Raw genomic sequence first — 27,367 nt, forward strand, 5'->3', positions numbered from 1 at the left:
TGTTTAACCTGGGCCACCATGTAGGGAGGCCTGAATTATGCTGCTGGGCTGGTAGTATTTTTCACTGATTTATTATATAGTTACTGGATGTATTGATGTAAAAAAATTGAAATCTTTGTGATGTCTGTGTAGGCACAGCATAGGGCTCTGTGCTTTTATAAAGCATCTTTTGGAAAAAGAGCTACACTGAATTGTTGTTATGGGTTCCACCCATCTTAAGGAATGGAGTATTACAGTACATACCTTACAAGGGCAGGGTCATACTTTCTCACTCACTGTTGCAGTCAAAAAACAATTATTTAGGGACTACTTAGAGTTATTGTAGAAAGTTAAACTTATTTTTCTTTTCATCTGTCTTTTCTCTCTTTATGTTCTCCAGTTTTTCTCTACCTCCACTGCCTTTCTAAGCAGGATCACTCCTAGCAAAGTCCATTGAAATCAGTGGGCTTAGAAGGGTATAACTGTACTTAGGGTTGCACTACTAAACAAACTCTTAGCAGGATTATTTTTGTTTTCCCACTGATCTGAACATTACTTTTGGACTATCTTAAATAGAAAACTATATTTAGATAGCTTTTTCCTCAAAAAGCATTTTATTTTTAAAAAATCGATTTAAATTTTAAAAATTTGATTTTTAATTTTTTTAAATCATTGATTTTTATCCACCCTGCTCATAGTGCTCTAAAGTGTTGGCTGTTTCCAAAAGCAGTCTTTAACACCCCTTATGGCCCCATTCCACAAGTGCCCTCCATCACTGTCCTCATAGGATATACTATAGCGTTAATTTCACTCACATTCTTCCAGGAATTTCAAACGCACAGATCCGAACCCTACCTCTTATCAGAAGTTATATCTTTCCAGATAAAAAGGTGCCATAGAGGTCATGTCTTCATCTCAGAAAGGGAAGGAGGTTATTTCTATTACTATCACTCCAAAGAAGAACAATAGCCTACATCTCATCCTACCTCAGTCATCAAAACCTTGATCCACATAAAAAGATTCCAGTGAGCCCCCGAGCCTTATAATGTGTCGCCTGCTTGGGTCGCCTGCCATGAGGGCTGCAGCGATCCTCAGCTTGGCATGGCATGGCATGGCAGCGGGCAGACCCCAAGCCCTGTGAGGAAAGGCGGCTTGTCCAACCCGCAAGGACTTGTGAAGCTGGGCAGGGGCAGGAGGGCATTGCTGGGCCCACCGAGGCTGAGAGCCTGATTGGGCTTCCTCATGAGCAAATCCCATAGAGCACTACTGTGGTCTGGAAGGGGCGAGATTTGATGCAGAGAGTGAAGCACTGCGCCTTTAAGGGGTGGGAAGACTCATGGCCACCGGCAAAAACACTGTAAGTCATGCATGGCTATGTCGGCTCAAAAAGTTATGGATTTTGGAGCATTACGGATATTGGATTTTCGGATAAGGGATACTTTACCTGTCTTAGATCCTTCATATACCCATAGGTAAGATATTATAAACCAAAACCTGTGAATGTTTATTAGCTTTCCTCATCTGTACCCTGTTTCTTCTCTTCATGTTCTCTCAAAAACTCTTGGCTACCCAATGTGTTCATAGATTCAGAAAATAAGTGTGCAGAGAAGAGGCATTCTCATTTGTTGTGCCATATCTGTGGAAGTTCACAGAGGACCTCCCAGAGCATTGTTTGAAATTACAAAGTGTCTTTGTTAGGGCCAGTTTTTGATGGCTGGATTTAAGTCCAGCAAAGACTGTGAGTGTTGTGGGTCAGTGGGGCTGTTCCATAAGTTGTGTTCCTGCTCAGCTGTCCGAGGCATCTAGGCACTCAATGGTCACCTGAGCTTCTACCCATTAACATGCCATTCTCCCAAATTCGCCCAACTTTCAGAGGGGCTTTCCTGCTTCTCACTGCTATTTCCATTGCCACTGGCTGTTCAGTTAGGGTATTAACTACCAAGAAAGCCAGCACTCCTATTACTCCATCTGCGATGCTGTCTAAAGAGTCTGCCTAGAGCCCATGTCTTCCCATTATTCAACTACTGATTACCACGAGGACAGCTTACTGCATTTGTGTACTCCTGGGGCAAAAGCTATCTGACACTGTCTGACATTTTTGTCTGACATTGTCGTGAGATATATACTACTAAAACTGTAACTCCCCATAAACACTAAGGATAAGGCAAGCTAGAGATTGAGACAAAATAGTTACCATTCTGGGAATAGATCCCACCATGTCGTACACACCTCTGTTACCCTTCTTTGGAAGAGAGGATTCTTTCTCGCGATAATACATTGGGATTAGGCACATCAGAACAGTAGTACTTTGGGCTCCAGTTAATAATACCTACAGTGGGGGAAAAGTGAAGCAGTTCTAGGAAAATGGTCTCATCTTTCTCAGTGAATCTTTGTCCAGTCATTGTAAAGAATCCAGAGTAAACTTGCCATTATCAGAGGTCAGTAAAACAAGAAGGGAAGGCTGATGCAATTGCTCTGTTAGCAGTTCCCTACCAGAAGAGTGTCTGCAGCCTCCGTACAGTTACACTTTTTGAAGGAGAGCTGACCTCTTTGTCCTGCATTGCAAGGTTTGCCATCTGAAGCAATTAGGATTAGCAGACATATTTCATGCTCTGAAAAGTCAGAAAGAGAGAAGAAAGAGAGCTTTCTACAAAGAAATGCCTGCCAGGCACGGACTTTTTCTCTGTTTTTGTGCAAATGATAAATAGTAATGTGGATGTTAAAGAACAAGTTTCTAGCAATGTATATTTATACGTTTTGAAAACATATATGCTGCCTCTCCAGAGGCTTGGCTGAGGTGATTTGCAAAGTAAAAATAATATAAAAATAAAATAATAAAACAAGAGCATAACAATTATTAAATTATATTATTCAATTAAAGCCAGCCGTGAAACATGCACAATCCAACCATTGGCAAAAAGCAGAATAAAGCAATATTCAGCTGCCTGAAATGGTATCCATAAACCAGTCCTTAGGATAGAAGCAGCTCAAAAAACAAACATCCCCCCCCAAAAAAAACCCTTTAAAACCCCCTCTGCTGAAATGATAAATGCCTATGTAAAAATAAATATTTTGGTCTGGTGCCTAAAAGGCAGTAAAATAGGCATTAGGTAAGCCTTAAAGGGGAAGGCATTCCTAAGGCAGGGAGGCCCCACTGTCTTTGGTTATCGCCCACCTCCCCTGTTCAGGATGGGGCACAGAGAGCAGAAATGGGAAAAAGCAAATTTCCAACTGCATTTAATGAAGATATAGTTGCTAACACAAGCACCCATGCAGGGGGATCAAAGTATAAAATGATAAGGCGCATGTCTTAAGAAAGAAGGTATGTAAGAGTACTGATCAGGTTTCGGAATCCTGCTGGCTAAAGTTCATAAGTATTTCAAAAAGCCTTAAAGCATGGTCTAGGAATTTGACTTCTCTTTCAGAAATCATTTGTAAACTGAAATGGTACCCAGGCAACACAAGGTATGTGAGCTTATCCTTATGTTTATGTGCTAAAGGAGCAAAACAAAAGATACGTAACTTTAATTTTACTTGCTGTTAATGTATATACTTTTTTTGTTTAACCTTATAGTAAATTAATGTCCCCCCGCATTTCATACATTCTTTATTGCTGCCCACGTAGTAGGTGGTGGTGGAAAGATGAGATCAGATATGACAGCCCACATTAGTCTTATTGGGAGAATTTGATCCCCCCCACACACAAACACACATGGGACATTGTTGTGCTTTGAACTGTTGTCTAGAACATGATTGCATAGGTATTTACAGGCACTCATTGGTTGTGGCCATGACTATGTGGAACATGACTCCCCCCTCTCCATCCCTGTATTGTAACTTCCCCCATCCCTAGCTTCTCACATGTGTGAGAGAGAGAGACATTTAAGTGCGGCATTTCATATGTGTAACAAAGAGGGCTCTAGCTCACAAAAGCTTATTCCACAATCCAATTATTAGTCTTTGAGGTCTCAAGAGTGTGTTGTTTTGTTTTAACATCAGTCTTTAGGATGGTACAATGATAACTTGCATCAGAGCTAAAAATAGCTAGGCTCAAAGCAAAATGTGGTAAAGTTCCTTGGCATTTTTACCCTAGGCAGCAAGGCTTAAGACTTTGCTTGAATATTTAGAAGGGCTCCCATCTGAAATGAAATATACAAGGGCTTAAGACTAAAGTTTTGAGCAGGTCCTCTTTTTGCTTCTATTTCTTGTGTGCAGATGTATTTTAAATAAAAATAAAATTTAGCTCTCATGAGCACAGTCATCATGAGCACATGTTCATCTTCGTGTCTTCTGTGCCCATGTGTGCCTGCACAGAAGAACAGTCAAACAACAGTTACAGGTAAGTGCAACTCTATTGCACTGTGGGTCTCTCCAAATACTATAACTTTCCTGTGTAGAATGTGCTTATTTGTAGATAAAAGATACTATAGAGACCAGTGGTCTGTCTGATTATATGAATACTTCATGTCTAGAAAATCTGTACTTATTGAAGTAGCTCTCAGCGTCCAAAGTAACATAACCATTACAACTGCCATAGTAGCATATGTTCATCTTGGGCACTTTTGCATAGTTACAAAAGTCCTTCAGATGATATCCTTCAAGTCTACAGAAGAAACAAACCTATGCTAACTGAATTGCAGGTGAAGAGTAGCTCCAGAACATGTAGAAAAATGGTAGAAGATACGTCATTGCAGAGTTAAGATGTATGGGAATGTGGATTTGGGCACTACTTCAAATCAGAGCCATACATTCAGCAGCTAGGAAAGAAATGGAGAGGGTGGGCATTTGTAGCAGCAGGTGGTGATAGCCAAAAAGTATGGTCAGTGTCAGGAAAAGTATGTGTCAGGAAAAGAGGGGAGTACCAGGCACCATGATCAGATAACAACTAGTTGTTCCCAGTACAGTAAGGGAAGATCTTGGGTGAGGAGAGGGAAAAACCAGGACACAGCACCAAATGCAGTTAACACAGAAAGCATAGCCTGTATGAAGAGCTAACGATTAGTAGAACAAAATGCTGATAAAACAAAGAAACAATGCAGCACTCTACAAATGTACTGGAGAAATGCTGAAGAGTCTACAATTTTCTCATGAAATAAAAGTCTCGCAAATCAAATTAATCAGCTGCATTCAGTGTATCCCATAACAAATCACTGCCAAATTGAGACAGATCATTATTTAAATAAGAGTCTGTGCTGTAGAAGTTCTAGAAATAGAATAACTACCTCTGGGAACCTGTTCTCATCAGGAAAGTTCAAATGTAACATTTTATTCCCCGGCAAGCTATACAAATATAAAAGCATGGAAGAGAACATTGACAAACTACTTCTTCCATTTTATATCTGAGAGACAGGTCCTCTGCACCAAATAAAGCCTGTGTAATAATTGAAACTTTGATTTCCCATGCACAGACCTGTTCATTGCTTTTGACACCCTAACGCTCACTAAAGTAAGCCATCTTCTCAGGAACCAGATTTACCAACACCATCTATTAGCTTTGCAGGAGTTCATTTTCCATTCCCAAATCTTCCACCAAGGCTGTTCTCAATGTAGGAGTGATACCAGCAAGCTCTTGAAATGTCAGTGTAGCTCTGTACTTCATTGTTGATACTGTAGTTCAGATGAAAGTGAATGTTAACACTTCTAGGGGTAATAAGAGAGAGAGGGTTCTCCCCCTCCCCCCACGCACACACACCTTGGTTGCTGTTTAGCAGACTATAGGGAATCTTCTAAGGTCTGCTAGTTTTGCTGATTTATTGTTCCGGCATTAAGAATTCTTGACTGATCGTATGTCTTTCCCTTTGCTGGTGTGGGAGAATTATAGAGACTTTGGATGTGTAGGGAATATAAGAAAAACCCGTCTGCTCCCATGCTTCTCTATGTCTTGATTACAAGTTTGCCATAAAGCATAATGATAAATATAACACTGCAGCATGAAAATCAGCTATAAGCATTACTTATTGACTCAATTCATAATTAAGTTTAATAATCATCATTGAGTATCAACAGTTAAGCACATGGGATGAAATCAAGTTCAGCTGAGTTTTGGTCAAAGCCAGGACAAAAGTAGCCATTGTTTGATTCACTGAAAAACTAAACGAATAATATCTTGGTCAAATGTACAGTTTCATGGTCTCTTAAACAACTTAGGGGTAATTGCTGGTGGAAGGCAGCAATATATAATGTCTGAACCTCTCTATAGTTCATGAACTATGTGTGTTGCAGGCAGTACAGTGTGTGTGCAGGTGTGAAAGAACACTCGTGTAAGGTGCAGTACACTAAATAACTTGTATCATATTGTTGGTGGATGTGGATTTAATTACATGGGATACAGAGGATTTGACCGGATATAAATCCTTATTGTCCTATGATTTTCTGCATAGTTGAACTAACAATGTTTTCAAACAGTAGAAGACATTTTGACTGGGGATCTACGTCTTGACCTGAAAGGCAGCATATCTGTCTTTTCTGCCCCAAGTCTAAAATAAAAAGCATTAAAATTGGGAAAAAGCAAACAAAAGTATCTTTTGTTGTAGACGACAACAGAGCAAGTTGGAAGATCCTTGTCATGAAACAACTGAAACTCCTTGTCTTTTTAGGACCATGCAAACGTCCAGAGGCACATGTTCTGGTGTGCTCCAAGTTTAGACCATATGATTCAGCCCTAAAATATGCTGTGTAGATTCTTTCATGTATCCTAAAATACAGTCTTCTAAAGGGAGTGGTGATGATATATGGATAAGTTACACGAAGGCATCTTATAAGAAGAAAAATAACCTTTTGGGGTGTTGTTTGAAGGGCTGACCCCCCCCCCCACTTTGACTCTTCTGTCATATGCTTACTGGGGGCGGTTGAAGAAGGGGTGCTGCAGGAAGAATTTATCTTTATTTCTGTCATCACCCAGTGTTTATTATCCAGTGATAGACAGACGCAGGAAAGTTGCCAATCAAACCCACGTTCACTGCATTTCAATTGCCTTGCAGCTTGTACTTCAGCGTTTTGAAATCTAAATCATCTTTGGAGAAAGATTGGGATTTCTTTTCCACAGCAGTGTCAAGCATCAAACCCATTGAATAACAGCTTTCGTCACCTTTGTGTTTGCCAATGGAAGCCCCATATGCCCCCCCAAACAGTTTAAGTGATTACTGGAGTGATTCTTGAAAGAACGTACTTTAGACGTCCAACCTATTAAGCAGTGTGGCTTTGGAAGCTGCTTTGTATCACCAGGCTCACAATCTTGATTTTTTTAAATTGAAGAGCGATGGGAAATTATCAAAGTTAGCTGGTTGGGGTAAATGTCTCCTTTGAACAGGGTCAAGCACTACTGTAAGGATCAGGCCCAAAGTTTATGGGTACTGTTAGACATGGCATTTGCAGGTGGTAGCTGTGGCAGGGACTGCCTTTTATCAGCTTCAGCAGATAGGCCTGCTGTGCTGCCTTCTTAAAGATGGAGATCTGGCTACTGTCGTTCATGCCTGGTGAGTTCCAGATTAGATTACTGTAATGTACTCTGTGCACTGCCCTTGAAGATGGTTCAGAAACTTTAGCTGGTGCAGAATTCTTTCACTTGCCTGTTAACAGTCTTGACAAGAGAAATAAACCATGGTCTATAAATTAATTTTTATTAAAAAAAATAGTAGATAAGCTAAAAATAGATATACAAAATTATTTTCCTGAGAATGAAGACAAAGGAATTTCAGATGAAGTAGTATGGGATGCCGGTAAAGCAGTAGTTAGAGGACTTTTGATACAACAAAATTCAAGATGGTTTAAAGAGAGGGAGGCACAAAAGAAGAAGATATTAGAAGAAATTAAACTGGGAGAAAGACAGCTAAGAAAATCACAAGATAAATCACTCAAACAAGAACAGATAGATAGGTTAAAAAAGTTACAATATCAATATAAAATTTTAATAACTTCAGAAATAGAGAAAAAAATAATGTTTAACAGAGATTTTTTGAACATGCCAATAAACCGGGTAAATTATTAGCTTGGCAGCTTAAAGAGAAGAAATTACCAATATTAAAAATCAAGAAGGAGGGTAAAATAACAACAGACAAACAAAAAATTATGGAAACTTTCATAGATTATTATATAGACAAAATGTTGTTTCAGAGAGGGAAATGGATGTCTATTTAAATCAATTTGACTGGGATGGAATATCACAAGAGTATAAGGAACTGTTGGACTCTAGAATAACTATGGAGGAATTAAAAACTGTTATAGGTAAAAACAAATTAAATAAATCTCCAGGCGAAGATGGATTTACAGTATTTTATTATAAAACCTTCATAGAACAACTATCTTAAAGGTGATGAATCATTGCTTGCAGAACGGATCCATCCCACAAACCTGGAAACAAGCAAATATAGTATTAATACCAAAACCAAACTTGGATTTATTGGATGTCAAAAATTATAGACCAATTTCATTATTGAATAATGATTATAAACTTTTTGTAGCTATTTTAGCAAACAGATTAAAAATCATATTAAATCAGGTTATACATGAGGACCAAGCTGGATTTCTCCCAGGTAGACTGATTAGTCAAAATGTTAGAATAGTAATAGATCTTTTAGAAGAGTCAGTCACTACTCCTATAGCAATAATATTCTTAGATGCAGAAAAAGTGTTTGATAATGTAAACTGGAAATTTATGAAAAAATATTAGAGTATATGGGCTTGGGGAAAAATTTTAAGTCAGCTATTGGAAATATTTACACTTGTCAATCAGCTAGATTGTTGATCAATGGTAATTTGACATCACAATTTGAAATCCAAAAAGGCACTAGACAAGGTTGCCCTCTTTCACCTTTATTGTTTATTTTAGTGTTAGAAGTTTTATTGAGAAAGATTAGAAATATCCCAGATATAATAGGATGTCAATTTGGGAGAAATCATTTTAAGGTTAAATCTTATGCTGACGGTTTAGTCTGGAAAACTTGCAGGTTTTTAAATAAATAAAAATAAAATATTGGTTTAAAATATGACACTTTTGCAGCAGCAAGAATTATCAAAAAGGACAGGCTTCTCTATTGAACATAAAATAAAATATTTGGGTATTTGGTTAACTTCAAACAACCTTAATTTATTTAAAAACAATTATATTAAGTTATGGCAACAAATTGTTATAGATTTAAAAAATTGGGAAAAAATACCTCTATCATTATGGGGTAGAATTTTGGTAATTAAATTGATGGTATTACCTAAAATGGTTTTTTTGTTTCAAAATTTACCAATCATAAAAGGGGCTCAAATATTTAAAATTTTGAAAAAATATATTTTAAATTTTTTATGGGGCAAAGAAAGACATAGAATAGCATATAATAATTGAATTGAATTAAAAGAAACAGGAGGTTTGGGGTTACCAGATTTGAGAATGTATTATGAGGCATCTTGTTTTGTTTGTTAAAGACATGGATTTTGTTAGGGAATCCCAAAATATTGGAAATAGAAGGTTTTAATTTACGTTTTGGATGGCATGCATATTTGTGGTATGATAAGGAAAAGGTAAACAAAGATTTTAATATTCATATTATTAGATTTGGTTTATTTCAAAATGAAAAAAGGAGATATGGATTTATGCTGGAAATGCGGAAAGGAAAGAGGAACTTTTATGCATGCATGGTAGATATGCAAAAAAATTAAAAGTTTTTGGAAAAAAGTAATAAGAGAAACTAATAATTTGATTAATACGAGAGTAAAAAGAAATCCTGCATTTTGTTTATTGGGGATTCCTCAAGAAAAAATGGATAGAAATGATAGGGTCATCTGTCAATATAGTTTTGCTGCTGCAAGAATTATAATAGCCAAAGTTTGGAAGCAAGTAAATAAACCTTCAATTAGTGACTGGAGAGAGAAATTATGGATGTATATGAGGATGGCCAAATTAACAGAATTCCTACATGGAAAAGATATGGAAGAATTTTAAAAAAACATGGGTGAAGGCCGTCACATATTGGGATAAACTGGCAAAAATGGATTTTACTATTTTAGTTAATGAGTTATAGAAATAAGTTTTACTTTTTTTTTAATCTTATTGTCAATAGTGTAATCTTTAAACTGTTTAGACACTTCTCCGGAAGTCTGGTGATGGGTCACTTTTTATGGTGGGTGGTGGGTCAAAAGGGTATTTTGAATTTTGTAATTTTGTAATTTTGATTGTATTAAACAGGTTATATAATTGATACTCTTTTGTATTTTCTTTTTATTATTGTATTTGTTTGTTTTGTTTTATGTGTTAAGTTATTAAAAAAAAAAAACAGTCTTGAGGTGGCATTCGGTTGCCTATATTGAGACCGCTCTACTGGATGCCTGCTTGTTTACTGGCCAGTTAAATGTGCTAAAGGTCCCAATTATCTTGAGTAAGTCTTCCTCCATTATCTTTAGGGTCTACAAATGTGGCTCTACTTGAAAGAGCTATCAGATAATGCTGAATGTAAGACAACCCCCCTTAAGAATGCTATACACATAAAAATTATTACAGGTTGAGTATCTCTTATCTGGATATCCGATACCCGGACTGATCTGAAAACTGGACGTTTTGAGCCGGCTTGTAGGCATTACTCACTGGCCCTCAGCAGCACCATTGATGGTTCAATGTACACAACATTATTAAAAATATTATTTAGAATTACATTCAGCCTATGTGTAGAAAGTATATATAAAACAAATTAATCTCGTGTTTAGACTTGGGTCCCACCCCAAGGTATCTCATTAGGTATATGCAAAAATTCCAAAATATTCCAAAATTTGGAAAGATCCAAAATACGGACCACTTCTGGTCCTGGGCAGTCCGAATAAGGGATACTCAACCTGAATTGGACATAGCTGTAACTTATATGCAAATGTAGGATGATCTCCTCTTTTTTTGGTGACATAACTATGAAAAAACCTAGACTTGTATTTGAGTAAATATCTTGTATGTAGAGTCTAAGTTGACCTACACAAGAAGCCTCGAAGACTCTGCCATGAGAAGCATGTTCTCTTTGAACAGACGAATAGTTTCTTTTTTCTGTGTTTCTATGTTTGGACATTGTATGGACTTTAAAAAAAAAATTACTTTCCAGTGGTATGTACCTTGTCCTTCTCCCTTCTGTTGTCAAATGCCGATTTCTACAGTATGCTTTTGGGCTTGGTGTTGTAATAGAGATTTTGCCTTAGAAATTCATGGTATAAAACTGAATGACATTTTGCTTAAATGTAACTGGATGTAATTTAATAATTACATGTCTCAATTACCTAATTAGTATAAGTGTCAGCAGTTTCTCAATCAATGTGTATAAATTACAGAATGAACACTCCTGAGGTGAGCTGGCTCGCACCTATTATGGCCCAAACCCATTTATTCCGTAAATTTCTATCTAAAAATAACCCAAGACAAATTTGATCCTTCTGTTAGTCTTTAGTGTCTACCACTGGCTGACTGGTAGCTGGCGTCAACAAGACAGCGGGTGTGAAGTAAGTAAATGAGATGTAGCCCCTATTTTGTCCTGTTTTCCCCTTATAGCAGCCAAGGGGTGCAGTAGCAACCAGAAAGAGCAAATAGGGAGTAGTATAAAAACTGAGTTCAAGTGATAGCTTTGATCAGACAAACAGTGTTCTCAAATAATTTTGATATTTCTGTAGCTGTTTTACACACACACTCACAGAAATTGTCCCAAAATCCTAAAATGTCCATTTGTTATTGTTTCCTTTAAGGATATGGCTTTGGTTGGTATGAGTAATGTCATGCCCAAGAAACAAAGTACAACAAGGGCATGCAACTAGAGGCTGCTTTGCAAATTGCTTTTTCTGGCTTAGGTAAATCTCTATAACAGAATAAGTGTGTATTGTGGAATGTTAAACCATAGGAGAGTTGTTTTCACTGTGGGTACAAGGATCGGGAAAGTGCTGTATGTAGGATGGCCTGTAAGAGCCCACCACTAACAGCAGAAGTTCTCCTGGGGTAGACTCATGCCTGATTTTTTCTCATCTAAAAGATCTGGGAATATGTTATAATTATCTGCATAATAATCATGGCCAAGCCATAGCTTGGTAGGGACGGGAGTAACTTGATGATTCAAAGCTGTTGTCTGCCAGGTTCAGATACTGAGCTTGAGAAGGGAGGAGAGGGACAGAGTTATATATGAGAGAAAGTCCAATTGGTGCAATTAGCTATTTGGTGGGCAAGAACCTTGACACAGGCTTCTCAAAGCATGTTGTAGGCTTTTAAAAAATGCAGCTTCCAAACTTCCAATGTCGCCAAACCAATTGTCATGCTTGTGCTCTGTGCACAACCTTCCGTTAAACAATGTAGAGTGGAGATAGCTGTATGTGGAGGCCTGCTATGTCAGAGTATTCAATAAGAAGCACTCTAGTCTCTTCTGCCATTTTTGTGTCTAGAGTGGGACAGTTAATCACGTGCAGGGGCTAAGAGCTGCATTTTTAGGTTCTTTCTCTTTGATTTAGCACCTCTCCTTTTCTCTGGCTTTCTTTTTCACTTGCATGCCAGTTCTCCTCGGCGTTTATTTCATAGTGCTGAACTTCCTTGCTAGGTTTTGAAAAGTGGAAGCCAAAGGGAGGGAAAGAATCAAGAGGAACATATACAACTAGGCCTGTTCACCTTATGTGCTGTTGTGCCTACCAGTGCATAGCAAGCTTGAACCATCTGCCAAAACAACCGGACTGTCTGCCATCTCTCTCAACCAGAACTACCTGGAATCTCTGTCTTCAGTATCGTTGCTGCAACTGTCTTCTGAGCCTCCTCCAGAGAACATAATTATTGAAAACATGTTCACTTTTTCTTAAAATGTTTAAGCTATGTGCTTGGTTTCCAAGGGTTCACAGAGGGTGATTATATCAGGTACTGGGAAACATTTTGGAGCAAAGTATGAAATTCTCCATAATCTTCAACTGAAGATTATATAAACTGATAAGTTTACTAAAACTGGAAGCCAATCAAAACAGCTTAAGTTTCAAAGGGAAAATTAGATGCACAAAGGCATTTAAAGAGAGGGAAAATATAAACAATTTATATGCTGCCTAGAAAAGGCTTGTGGCAGTTCCAACCAAACTATAAAGCAGTAACTGCTTAAAATAATGCTCATAAATAATCGTCACTGCTTGTGATGCCTTTATAGCAGCAGTATTACAAAACCAGGAACCTCTACTCAACAGCCATAGGTGTTTTCAAAGAAATAAGCTTTGCATCCTTTTCAAAAAACACAAGATTCATACAGTTTCAGAAGTTGAGGAGCTTCCAGAGTTTTGGGATAGTAAAAGCCAGATGTGGTCATCTCGAATGGTTTGAGCACATAGACCAGGGTGGCCACTCGAAAATGTGAGCAGTGGCTGGGGAGAGGCAGTCTCAAAGTTAGATGGGGCCAAGGCCATGAAGGGTTATAAAACTAAGTGCCAGCACTGGATTTGGTTCAGAAGATGATTGGCATCCAGTGTGATCGCTGCACAATAAGTTTGAATATGTTTCTACCTCCCTGTAACAGGAGGCAGGTAGCAACATTCTGCACAAACTGAGAGCTTTGAGCCAGCTTTAACGGCAGCATCATAACAAGTGTGCTACAGCAGTCTATTGCAGAGGTTAAAAAGCATGGACTGGTGTGGCAAGATCCCTCTTCTCCAGAAAGAAACACAGTCTCTGTGACAGATATATTTTCTAAAAAGCGCTCCTGACTGCCATCAACACTTGTCTCTCCTGGAGCAAAATGGGCCCCAGAAGCACCCTAGATTCCTAACCTGACCAGGCAGGTAGATTTCTATCCCTTCTATCATACTGTTCCATGTTGCCTGCCATCATTATCTCTGGGTCATCTGGATTCACTGTCTAGCTTTTTTACCTTATCTTCTCAACCAAAACCTCCATGGAGCAAGTCACCTGCTTGCTGTGCCTCTCACGTTTTTATCCCACCCTTTCTCCAAGGAGCTCAGGGCAGTGCACATTTTTTTCTCCATTTTATTCTCACAACCAGAGATGAAAAATTTCCAAAGAATTTAAAGCCATGGGGAACCCCGCCCCAGAAATTTTCAGAGAAATTGAAATATATGCATTACCTACTTTCCTAAAACAGCTTTGCTACTTTAACAACAGAAAATGCATCATTTATAACTTAGTGTATAAAGTTGTATTAATTGGTGTATTTATGAAATTTAAAAGTATAAATGTCTCTGTTTTTTAGAAGTAAAATTACAAATATACCCAATACAAAAACACTGGAGAGTTGCAAATTACTGCACCTTATGCTATCTTAGCACATTTCGCTCATTCCAAAAGAAAAATATTTTCATCCCACCCCCAAATTTTTCCAGTGGATTTTTTTTTCCAATGGAAAAACATCTGAGGGCTCCCCCCCCCCATGATTCCAATAGAAAAATTGGAGGGGGAGTCCTCAGATGTTCTCATGTTAGCATTCTACTCATTTCAAAAGAAGAAAATCAGAGGAGTTCTTTTCAGTGCTCCCCCAAAGAACATTCTCCTCGTGATACAGAATTAACAGAATTAACTATCTGGAGTCAGTTGTAAAGTAGCTAAAATGGCAGATGTATCAAATTGTTCAAGAAAATAAAATCCAAAGGAGCTTCATGCATATATTTTCCAGTTTCCTCTGTCCCCTCATGTATGTGCTGAAACTATGCCTACGAATGCTAGACCCATTGTCTTTTACAAACAATGCCTGCTTGGTAAGGAAAGTGTTTTGCCTAGAGTTCTTTTGTTGGCTACAGGATTCATCACACAGAGATTTGTATATCTAATGTGTGATCACTGTGGGTGAATCAAATCATCTGCACAGTGGGACCACCCAGGATTATGGTAGATAGTTCTACAAAGCCGGGAAAACCCCGATGTTTTCAGAAGAATACAAAATGTGGGGTAAAAAAACCAACACTCAAGCTCCAGTGACATTTTTGAGCATTCAGACATTGCAAAAAGGAACCACAGAGTTCTTTGAGATTGGCCACAAGGAGAAAGATGTGGAGAGGAGGGGATGGGAGACACTGGTATGGGGGAGACACTGGTATGGCATTAAAAATGGAGAAAGGGCCAGGGGTGGTGGAACAGTCCTCCCTCACTCATTATGTGTGTCCTTCTCATACTGTGATACAACGGCAATGTTATTGTAATACTATTTATAATTTGTGGTCTTGGTTTGCTAGATATCTGTATTATATATTTCTTGTCTTCATCTTCTTCATACCAGGAAGCACCAGAGTTTCTATACCATACCAATCCATGTTCTTTTCTAGCTTCATAGCCTTTCTTCTAATGGCATCAGAACTAGATTCTTCAAACCCTTCTTCAGAAAGCAGAGCAATTAGATGATTTCTGTCTTCCAGTTAAAAAAATTTAGGGACCTCCTGAGGTTTAGAACTTATTGGCATAAAATTCACAGCTGTTTTCTTCTGTTAAAGTGCTGCATTAGCTGCCTTGCTCTTGATTTTAGCACAGTGTTATGCAGTGCACTTATTGCTTTTTTTTTACCTTTGTGTTCATAATTCCTGGGTGAATAGTCTGGTGATTTCTTCCTAGTTACCACTTTTATTCAAAACTTTTTAACCATTTGTTAGGGTGTGTCTGTATTTAGTAATGTCTGTTCTTCTGTTTTGGCCTCAATGCATTTTATGGTTTGCCTTTCTAATTTTGCAAAGGAGCCAAGAAACTTCCACAATTAGACCTGAAAGACCTCTGTGTTTCATCTGGAGAATATACGTGATGACTAAATTGATCCCTCAGCTTCAACTGATCTCAGCTTTCCCCTTTTTCTTTCTTCTAGGAGCTGTGATTGGAGATGGACAGTCTGCTGTGGCCAGCAATATTGCCAATACCACCTACCGGCTTCAGTGGTGGGATTTCACTAAATTTGACTTACCCGAAATAAGCAATGGTAAGCTAGATAGGGAGCTAGTACCCCAAATTTCAGGTGCAACTTGTTCAGTTTCAGTTTCAGTCACCTTTATTGGCATGATAAATGCAACTTGTTATGTAGAAGGCAAGGACTAGAGGAGATTACTGTGCATGTAGTTATACCATTTGGTTCTCAGTTTTTCCCATAATGTTATGCTCTCAAATTTTGAGATAAAAAGGCGACCCTCTCCCAAAGGCCATTCTTGTACTGTAGTTGTGTTTTTTTCAGTCTCTGCTTTTGCTGTAGTATCTTTGGAGGAGTTGGGGCACTGATTTTTTTTCTTTCCTAGTGATTCATATACATTAGGGACAATGTGGGAAGTGAGAGGGCGTCATGGTGCCAAGTCGTTCAGCAGTGGAATCGGCTGCCTGGGGAGGTGGTGAGCTCCCCCTCTCTGGCAGTCTTCAAGCAGCGGCTGAACAAACACTTGTCAGGGATGCTCCAGGATGATCCTGCATTGAGCAGGGGGTTAGACTAGATGGCCATTCCAACTCTATGATTCTATGAAATAGACAGTTAGATTTGCCTCATTGATAATATCACTCAAAGGCAGTGTTTCGCCCTCAGTTTAAATTACTGGTAGTGTAGGAAGAGGAGCTCTATTGCCAAGGCAACTGTGCGTATTCAACAGTGGGAATGCTCCTAGTTTTACCAACTGGTGGTTTCATTGTAGCACATCATGGCCAGACATACATTGTCAAGATGTTGACAATCTGTGTTACACTACTTTAAGTAGGATGAGCTTTTTCATTCTCTTTCAAGGCCTTTGAAAAATCAGTGTGGGATGTGTGATTTTGAGGGATGTGAAACGTTTGCAGAATTCAGACCCCACCACATTTTGTTTTTAAGTGATATTTGTAACTTTCTACAGGGATGCATTAGTCTATGGATTTTTTTGTTTCCCTTTTCTCTGTATGGTCTGTATTACTTTTGTGGTGGTGAGCAAGAATAAATACATGCTCAGGATCATGTAAGCTGAACTAGTTATACCTTAGCGGCTAAGAGATCCTGGGTGTGTGCTCTATACATTTAAAAACTCACCAGTGGTCCCGTGAGGACTCTAATACAAAAAAGTAGACCTTGTTAAAAAAAAAAGTCAGCTGTCCTTTAATTTATAGGGTAGATGACTTTTAATAAATATGTCATCTTCCTACTTCTCAGGAAGGTTTCTCTTAACTCTCCATGGCAGGTAACACTTCAGCATCTTCTGTGCTTCCCTTCATACCTGGATTGCTGTACAGAAGGACCCTGGTTGCTAGAATAAGACTAGAATAAAGTAGTCAGTACTCCTGGTGAGAAGAGAGGTTTTTGCCATCATTATACTCTATAACACAGAGAGCTTAGGGCCACCAGGAAAAAAAATTTTCCCTGTTGGTTTCGATTCATGTTATGCTTTTCCATGATGTTTTAGTGCTGTTTTATGGCGGCTCCTAATAGGTGCAACATGCTTTCTAAAAACAGATCAATCCTACTGCAAGCTGTTTATAAATTCTAGGTTCCAAACAACAGGAAAATAATTAGCTTCTTGAGGCACCATTTCATGTTCTTAACTCTATTTTCAGGACATGTCTACTAAAAATAATTGATGCGTGACTAAATTTGGAGTTATACAGTTTTTAATAAAGTGTTACTATAATCTATACCATGTGTCTCATGATGCCTTAGACCAGTTGATTCCCTTCTGGGGATTAGTAAAAGACTTTTGGCTAGATATGCAGTAGACATTCAGAATGAAACTAAGAAAAATAGTGATCATAAGCTCAGAAGATGAAAATGACAGGTGGACATGAAAGAAGTACAAAAATTTTACAGGCTGTTCACCTTTGCAAAGTGCAGCGATCAGAGAGATTAGATTTTGTTCTTCTGGTGCCTAGCTTTTGTTTTGCTTGCCTTCATTTTATTTAAGCTTGAGATTTGTTTTATATTTTATCCTTTGTCACACTCAGCATTTCCTCTAGGTATTACAGGTTGTCGGAAAATCAGATGTCAGACATAAAACTGATTCATAGAACTAGGTCACACAGCTTTTGCTTTTTTTTGCCAGCCTACATAGAGTGTATTTAGTGCAGTGGATTCTCATTTCAGTTAAAGAAATAGTCAAGTCTTTGTAACCAAAGCTAATGACTTCTGTCTGAAAAATTAAATGAAGGAAGCTAAAACTGTCTTGAAATCTCTGGGTTCATCTCACTTCAGTCCCTAGTACAACACTACATTCTTGGCGGTTAAAACAAATTTATTTGGAAAATGTATTTGTTGCCTCTCCAGAGAACCTGCTTAAGGAGTCTTACAAAATAAAACATGATAAAAATCATAAAACAGTATTAAAATGATTAAAAATTAACAAACTGTTAAAATCCAGCTATTAAAAACCTAGCCAGAGGATAAAAACAACCATTCAGCTTTTTAAAATGATAACCATAAAAAAGTTCTCATGCTTGAAGCAGACTGTGAAAACAGTTTTAAAAGGTCAGTTCCTTTAACTAAAATACTGGGTAAAAAGAACCATTTAGGCTTGGAGTGTAGGCTCAAACAAGCATCAAGAGGAAGTATACTCCAATGGGTGCCACCACTGGAAAAGCCCTGTCCATGTTCATCACCTGCCTCACCTCTGCAGGCAGGGGCACAGAGAGCAGGGCTTGTAAGGAGGATCTTAACTGGTAGGCTGGACAAGTGGAGGTGATCCTTCAGGTCACCTAGCCCCAAATCATTTAGGGCTTTAAACCTATGAAACCTTGGTTTGGATTGTGCCTGGAAAGAGACTGGCATCTGTTGCAGCCAAAGTTCCACTTCTTGCAGAGAACAATTAACTTATGGAATTTGCTGTTAAAAAAATGTGATGGCTACTAGCTTAGGTGATTTTAAAAGGGGATCAGACAACTATAGAGTGATCAGTCTATTAACAGCTGTTAACTGGAATGCCTAAAATGACACCTCCATGTCCAGTATCAGTTGCTGGGAGGCAAACAATAAGGGCATGTGGTTATCCTCATATCCTGCTTGTGGACTTCTTGGAAGTACTTTGTTGGCCACTGTTGAAAATAGGATGCTGGGGTAGTTGATCTTTCGATCTGATCCAGCAAGCATGCCTGTTTTACTGTTTTATTTATATATTTATTTGTTCTTATATTTAAATACTCCCCCATCCCAATATGTTATGTTCTTCCCAATGATACAGTTAAAGTCAGTGTCTGGTACTTTTAAGGTGGAAAGATAAATGTTTAGAGTTGGACTATAATAGCTCCCAGACGATAGACTTTTATGTTAACTAAGTCCCTTCAGAATGGTCGCCTTTAAGGAGTATCATTCTTTCCCTTTCTTTAAAATGTACTAATGTGCCTACAACAAAGCACTATAGCTAGAGGAATTAAATCAGATTCAAACTAGTATTATAATATTCAAAATATTGCCCTATTCAAAGGGTAATGGGATAAACACAAAAAAAAGTCTCTTAAATTTATCCCCCTACTGCCTTAACTCTGTTCCTTAAACTAACCCCAATATCAGCAATAGACAAGCCTGAGTCTTGCAAGGAAGTGACCATACGGGTTTTGACCCAAGTAAACTTCCTTTTCTACACAACAAAGATTTTATGACATACTATTACAAGTTGGCATATACATTCTTACGTATTTGGTTTTTGGTAACTTGACTTTTGTTGGGAGGTTATGCTCTCCTTGGAGAAAAGAGAAAAGTAAACAACATGTCCCCAAAATGCTGACCAAGGGCAGAATGGATCGCAAAGGCTGGGATGGAGAAGAGGTTATTAAGCTGACTTGTTGTTGATACATCATGGTGAATTCTTTCCAGAGAAGGATCACAAGGTGTGCATAGATATGCTGAGCTTGCTCCAGAACCCCTAGAAAATCCTTGTAGAATACTGACGAAAATAATTTGCAAGAGCATAGTGAATTGATATATCTTGGAAAGACATTGCAGAACAAAAAGCTGGCAGTGGTAATCTACAAATTAGGTTTTGCTACCAGGAAAACAAAAAATGTGCTGTCTCCTACACTTTATTTCATAATTGCACTAAAAGTAGCAGGTATGGAGAGGCAATATAGAGATTTGCTTTAATGGACACTTGTGAGTTGGTGTCAGTAATCTTGTTGAAAAATTAACATATGTCACAGCAGCTATGTAGTAAGAGAGGCTGTCAGAAAAATCAAATGCTAGACTTAAAAGCTGACGTGACTCACAGTGCTAATCATGACTGCTGGATTCACGCTTTCTGAATTCAGGAAAGCTGGATTTAGGAATGAAGAATGAGGATGGTTTTAGCATGAAGGAGACCCCTTTAAGACTATGGCAGGGAGAGAAATTGCAAAAAGAGTGAAGGGAAAAGAGTTGGGGGGGAATTACAGCCTGCTTCAAGGTGTATGTGTTATGTCTTTTTCTGGCAAGGCTGTAATAAAGTTGTTTGTTTGTCAAGGTGTATGTGAACTTACCCAGTTGTTCTGGAGTCTGTCTCTTGGCACTGTGAACCCTGAAATTACACATCCTTTCAGACTACCACTTAGAAAACTAGGGATGTGCTAAGGCAGGGGGTCCCCAACTTTCTTGAGCCTGTTAGCACCTTTGAAATTCTGACACAGCATGGCGGGCAGAGCCGCATAATGGCTGCCGCAGGAGTCAGAGCCCACCACACAGTGGTTGCTGCAGCTTACCTTCCACCACACAGGGAAGATCCTTGAGCTGTGGTTAGAACTGCTGCCAAATCAACTTTTTAAAAAATCTGCACAGCCAATCAGAAGCCTTGCTGGGCAAAAGCCCTACCTGCCCCCCTTTCTACAAACACTAGGGGGGCACCAGGAAAGGGGTCAATGAGTGCCATGGCACCCACAGGTACCACGTGGTGAACCCTGATCTAAGGCATTAAAAGACAAGGATGAGAGACTAGTTATATCACTAAGCACAGATTGTTTTTCTTGAGTTATAGAATCATAGAATCATAGAGTTGGAAGGGACCACCAGGGTCATCTAGGCCAACCCCCTGCCCAATGCAGGAAATTAACAACTACCTCCCCCCCACATCCCCAGTGACCCCAACCCTCCCTCCACCATGCAGGATCCTTCAATCAAAGCACTCCTGACAGATGGCCATCCAGCCTCTGCTTAAAGACCTCCAAAGACGGGTCCACCACACTCCGAGGCAGTGCATTCCACCATCGAACAGCCCTCACCGTCAGGAAGTTCTTGCTAATGTTTAGGTGGAATCGCTTTTCTCTTAGTTTAAATCCATTACTCCGTATCCTAGCCTCTGAAGCAACAGAGAACAAGCTAGTTCCCTCATCAACATGACATCCCTTCAAATATTTAAACATGGCTATCATGTCTCCCCTCAACCTTCTCTTCTCCGAACTAAACAAACCCAACTCCCTAAGTCTCTCCTCATAGGGCATGGATTCCAGACCTTTGACCATTCTGGTCTCCCTCCTCTAGACACGCTCCAACTTGTCAACATCCTTCTTAAATTGTGGAGCCCAAAACTGGACACAGTATTCCAAGTGAGGTCTGACCAATGCAGAATACAGTGGTAGTATTACTTCCCTTGAGTTATACAGTGCCTATTGTTTACATTTTCAAAGGTGTAAGATGTAAATCACTACCCTGCAACATACATTTGTAAGATAAGTACAGAACTTAAAATACCATTAGGAAATTGTAGTGTGGGTAACAGCACTTCAAATGCATATTGAATAAGGCTCTGAGCTTCATCGACAATTGACATGGGCCATGGGGGCATTGTTCTAGTCAGATAATACATATTTGTATTTAACGGCCATCCGAGAAGGATGTTGCATTCCAGCCTTCATTTTGGCTACGGCAAGATGTGATAGTTTTTAACATTATCATTATTTTCTCTCCCTCATCCTCCCTGGCAACCTTTTACTGAATTAAGATCTGAACAGGGCTGCTATTCTACATTTGTAGCAAGAGTGCCACAAGTCAAAACTAAAATGAGATAATGCCACTCGAATGCACTCCACAATACACAGGCAGCATTTGATGCTTTTGTGTGGTTTTGCCTTTCATCTAATAAACCGGTGAGCATAAAGCTTAGAGGTGTGTGGGCATGAGGTGTGCTGCAAATCCTTGTTTGCTGAGTTTTTTCTGGCACAAGTGCTGCCAGTTGATCACCCTAGTTTATATAACCCTGTAAGTCAAGCCACGGAGGTATATATCTAGGATTTCGTTTCAAATTCTTCTCTCTCAAGCCCAGAGAGCTAATCTGAAAATAGACAACTTTATATTCTTCTCCTCCCCCAATTCCATTTAATGAAAGATTAAATAATAGATTTAATATGAGCATTTTGTAGCAATACAGTAAAATATTACCTACCCAAAGCTACAGTGTGGGGATGCATGTATCCCCTCTCCTTAATAACGGCATGTTTCCTATGGCTCAATACAAGTCAGTAGAGTGAATGCACTCTTTGAATTCCATAGAAAAGGTTTAATGAAAACCTTGTGGATTCTGGCAAGGTTTTCAGGACTTGCAGGAAGGAATTTCAGGTGCCAACATGGGATTTTTATTCCGTTTCTACAGATGCCATTAAATGTTACATGGTATTTATATGGTGAGGCAATTTGTATTGCATCTCAGCTTTGCAAAATTTTGGGTTTGGCATGAAAACTGATTAATGACCCATGTAACTACATGTCACCATGTTACGTAGTGCAGTGGACTCTGATGTGGAGAACTGGGTTTGATTTCCCCACTCCACATGAAGGGCAGATGCTAATCTGGTGAACTGGATTGTTTTCCCCACATCTACACATGAAGTCAGCTGGGTGACCTTAGGCTATCCACAGCTCTTAGAGCTCTCTCAGCCCCACCTACCTCACAGGGTGTCTGTTGTGGGGAGGAAAAGGGAAGGTAATTGTAAGCTGGTTTGATTCTCCCTTAAGTGGTAGAGAAAGTTGGCATATAAAAAACAACTCTTCTTAAATGGCGAACATTTCATAAAAGGCCATCATCTGACTACTAGACAGAAATCTCCTTTCCTGTGTTTGTGCTAATGATTTATAAATGCTCCTTCTGTTTATGTGCCACTAGACAGACTGAAAATAACTCAACTGCAAATAAAATAAGGAATGATAGGCATTAAAATAAACAGCGAGAAAGCTGGTTGCTGAAAGTGGATAGTATTTTATTTTCTCGCTCTAGGTAAGAAGGGCGTCTTCAATCTGGGTTATTTTCCTTTATTTGCTAGGGAAGGCAGGATTCAACAAAAATGTAGGCCTTCCGGTTCTCCGGGGGAAATGACCCCCTCCCATCGGAATGCCTCAGTTTTGTTTCCTGCCTTTGTCAGGGAAGGAGGTTTGTGGCGGTGCTCCGCCATTTTTTCGATTAAATTCTTTATAATAATTAGAGCAGTAGATTATATCCCCCTTTTTTCCCCCCATCCGGTTACCTTCTTTACCTCTGTATTGTTTGCCTTTGTTGTCTGTTCCCCTGTCGCGTCTGGTGTTTGGGGCCCGGAGGGTTGGAGTCCTTTCCCGCCTAAAAAAGATGGCGGCGTCCCACCAGGACGAGTTTATCTCCCCAGGGGATTTAGACCCAGGGCTCCTTGTCGCGGCAGAGCCAAGCCGCGGGGATTCCTCGGACCCCTCTAAGGGGGACAATCCTAGAAGAAAAAGGAAGCGAGACCCTCAAGAAGAGGGAAAAAGAAAAATTCACCCCCCCGGGGAAGAAGAAGGAGGGGGCAGGCGCGGCTGCTGGCCGGACGCCTTCTACACCCGCCGCTACGTCTGTGGCGGAGCGGGTTAAGCTAGGAGCGGCCGCTGGGCGGACGCCGGGCGCGGCTTCTAGCCGGTCGCCAAAAGACCTGGAGGCTGGCGCGGCTGCGGGCCAGGCGCCGGGCGCGGCTGCTAGCCGGACGCCAGAAGATTTAGAGGCCTCAGAATGCTCAGCGGGCTCATTGGAAGCGGCGGGGCCTCTCGCGGCCGCTGAAGCCGCTAGCCAAGTCCCACCAAACGCCAACGCTGCTTCCCTCAGACCGATGACTGCTCACGGTAAGGTACCAACGCTCGCGGGGGCTTCGGATGGCGGGGGACTGGCGGCCTTAAGAGCAGAGCTTACTGAGCTCATTAGGAGCGTTTTTGTGGACGGCCTGCAGGCGGCCCAAGCTTCTCCTACTCCCTCAATTAGAGGCTCAGAGGAGTATCAGGACCCCCTAGAGGGTCCCAGCACTCTCCATAGACCCAAGGGGCCGGGGAGTGAAAAGGTTATTGTTGGCCAGTCCTCTGGACAGTCTAGAAGGTCGATTGTCGTGCAGTCCCAATCCTCCCCAGGTCCTTCTGAGGACGAGGAGGAGGAGGAGGAGGAGGAGGACTCCTCCACTGAGGAGGATCTTCCAAAACCAGAGGAGAAACAGCTTAGACTTTTTCCTCAAGAAGATTTCCCTTCCCTCCTGGCTAAGACCCTAGAGGCTTTGGACTTGTCTGAGTCACAGGAACCCCAAGCCTCTGACAAACTCAAGGGCTCAAAAGAATTCTTCCACAGACATACTAACCCTTCTAGAGCCATCCCAGTCCCGGACTATTTTACTTCATTGATTACAGCTGAATGGGAAAAACCGTTGGCAGGTAGACAGGTACCGGCTATAGCTAAAAAATTCTATGACTTAACTCCTGCTTCGGCTCAGTTGCTTCAACCCCCAGTGGTAGAAGCTCCTGTCTGTGCATTACATTCTAACGATGTAGTGGCAAGGGATGGCATGGGATCTATTAGAGATCCTCTAGACAGGAAGGCGGAAGTCTCCCTCAAACGGGCCCATGAAGCCTCCGCCTTAGCTATCAGTGCCTCTATTACATCGGCATTGGTGTCAAGGGCTGCCATAGTCTGGACACGTAAGCTACGTCAACTTATTCCTGATAAGAATAAGAAAGCCCAGGAGGGAGTGTCTAGAATCCTAAGGGCGGTCACCTTTTTGGCCGACTCTTCTTTAGATTCACTTTCCTTTTCAGCCAGAGCCATCGCCACTCAACTGGCTTCGAGGAGGGCTCTTTGGATTAGACCTTGGCAAGTGGACCACCATTCTAAGGCAGATCTAATGGGATTTCCATACCAAGGAAGGAAACTCTTCGGCGATCATCTTGACCCTATCTTAGTTGAGACTAGGGACAAGAAAAAGGCGCTTCCAAAGAGCTACAAGCGGGATCAGAAATCCTATTCGCGTCCCTTTCGCTCATCCCACACTCTCCAGAGATTTCGTGGCGACCAGCGGAGAGGTTCTTGGAACACCTTCAAGGGTTCCTTTCGAAGAGGAGGCCGTTATTCAAGACCCCTACGTTCCAACCAGCCCTCGGACAGAGCTGGTTATGGACCTCAACAGTTCAAGCAATGACGCCTCCATAGGCCCGGTGGGGGGCCGTCTCTCCCGCTTCGCGGCAGCATGGCAGTTATCCCAGACGGATCACTGGGTGTCCTCCATCATCGATCAGGGATACCTGATAGAATTTCGAAAAACCCCACCTTCAAGATTCATCTCCAAAACACAACCTCTAGGCAAAGAAAAGTTACTCCGCACTCAAGAGGCTATACGACATCTTCTAGACATACAAGCCATAGAGCCCGTCGAGTTCTCAGAGCGATGCTTGGGAGTGTATTCCGTGTTTTTCACGGTCCCAAAGAAAAATGGGGACTGGAGAGCCATCCTGAACCTCAAGTGGGTGAACAAGTTTGTCATCTACAAAAGGTTCAGGATGGAGACCCTGAAGTCCATCTCAGAATCATTAACACCTCAAGCCTTCCTGACCTCGGTGGACCTCACCGAGGCGTATCTCCATGTCCCCATCCACCAGAGTCACAGGAGGTTCCTGCGATTTGCATTTCAGAAAGAACATTATCAGTTCCGGGCCCTGCCATTCGGCTTGACATCTGCGCCGAGGGTCTTCACCAAGATCCTAGTGACCCTCATGGTAGAGGCCCGCAAGCAAGGGGTCCAGGTACACCCGTACCTGGACGACATCCTCATATGTTCTCCCACGCAGGAACTCAGTCGGATTCACACCAACATCGTGCTCAAAATTTTGCAGGATCATGGCTTCATGATAAATTGGAGCAAAAGTCAACTGACACCTTCACAGAGACTAACTCATCTGGGTGTAGTCATCGACACCACGACCAACTCTCTCATTCTCACATCGGAGAAGGTGGAATCTATATCCTCTCTCGCCAAACAGGCAGCATCCGTTCCAACTTTCCATCTAATGGCATTGGCCAAGCTCCAGGGACACATGATCTCGTGCATCCCGTCGGTGCCATGGGCTCGTTTTCGGGCAAGGCCATTACAGTGGTTCCTCCGCCCATTCCAGAAGGACATTGCCAAGAAACGACACAGACTCCTCAGCCTATCAGCCTCTGCCCGAGTGAGCCTATCCTGGTGGACGGTTCACGAGAATCTAGCTCGGGGACTACAATACATTCACGAGGCGCCGGTCCAATTATTCACGGACGCCAGCCTGGCGGGATGGGGTGCGACCTTATTCGATCAACCAGCTCAAGGTCTCTGGGAACCCGAACATCTCAAGAAAAGCATCAACTTCCTAGAGATTACTGCCATATGGAATGCCCTCCTGCATTTTGGTCCTCAGTTGGTGGGGATGCACCTTCTCATCAGGACGGACAACATATCCGCGAAGGCTCACATAAACAAGCAGGGGGGCTCCAAGTCGTCCTCACTGCACAAGCAGGCCTCCAAGATCTTAGAGTGGGCGGAGACCCACTTAGCTTCGATTTCTGCCGAGCACATCCAGGGAGTGCAGAATATTCAGGCCGACTGGCTCAGCAGACAACACCTCGACGAGGCCGAGTGGTCCCTGCACCCGGAGGTCTTCCTTCAAATCACCATCAGGTTCGGGACTCCTCAGGTGGACTTGTTTGCCACGCCGGCCAACTCCCAACTCAACAGGTTCTACTCCAGGTATCACCAAGCCGGAGCGGAAAGAACAGATGCCCTCTTGTCCCCATGGCCGAACGGCCTGCTATACGCGTTTCCTCCTCTACCTCTTATTCCCAGGGTGATCAGACGGATACGGACTCTCCAAGCCACGGTACTGCTGGTAGCTCCGGATTGGCCAAGACGGCCTTGGTATCCGGCCTTACAACAGATGTCAGTACAACCTCCCTGGCAACTTCCATCCAGACAAGACCTCTTAATTCAAGGACCGATTTGCCACCCGGACCCCGGGTGGTATCGGCTAACCGTATGGCACTTGAGAGGAGAGACTTATTAGATCAGGGATACGATGCTGGCATTGTCGATACCATCTTGGCCTCTAGAAAACCAGCCACTCAACGTATATACGGGGCTACTTGGAAGGTTTTTGCCACATGGTGTCACCGTAACTCCAAAAATCCCCTGAAACCAAGGGTTGCGGATATCTTAGCCTTTCTTCAAGAGGGAAGAAAGCTTGGCCTTAAAGTTTCCACCATGAGACGTCAATTGGCCGCTATAGCCACCTTGGTACCTCGAGTAGCCAAGTAC

The 27,367-nt window shown here is 41.1% G+C and overlaps 1 protein-coding gene across 3 annotated transcripts in view; it reads left to right on the top strand.

Moving 5' to 3' along the window:
* The window catches only part of AMBRA1 (autophagy and beclin 1 regulator 1), a 190,111-nt gene that overhangs the window by 93,387 nt on the left and 69,357 nt on the right, over positions 1-27,367 (top strand). For 2 of the 3 annotated variants that reach the window (XM_056851046.1, XM_056851048.1), the window contains one exon: positions 15,744-15,854. The exons of the other annotated variant lie outside the window; for it this stretch is intronic. In XM_056851046.1, coding sequence (XP_056707024.1) covers positions 15,744-15,854 — 111 coding nt within the window. The remainder of the gene's footprint in view (positions 1-15,743; positions 15,855-27,367) is intronic. 3 annotated transcript variants of the gene reach the window in all.

This window comes from Euleptes europaea, chromosome 6, assembly GCF_029931775.1.
Source record: "Euleptes europaea isolate rEulEur1 chromosome 6, rEulEur1.hap1, whole genome shotgun sequence".
Lineage (NCBI taxonomy): Eukaryota > Metazoa > Chordata > Lepidosauria > Squamata > Sphaerodactylidae > Euleptes > Euleptes europaea.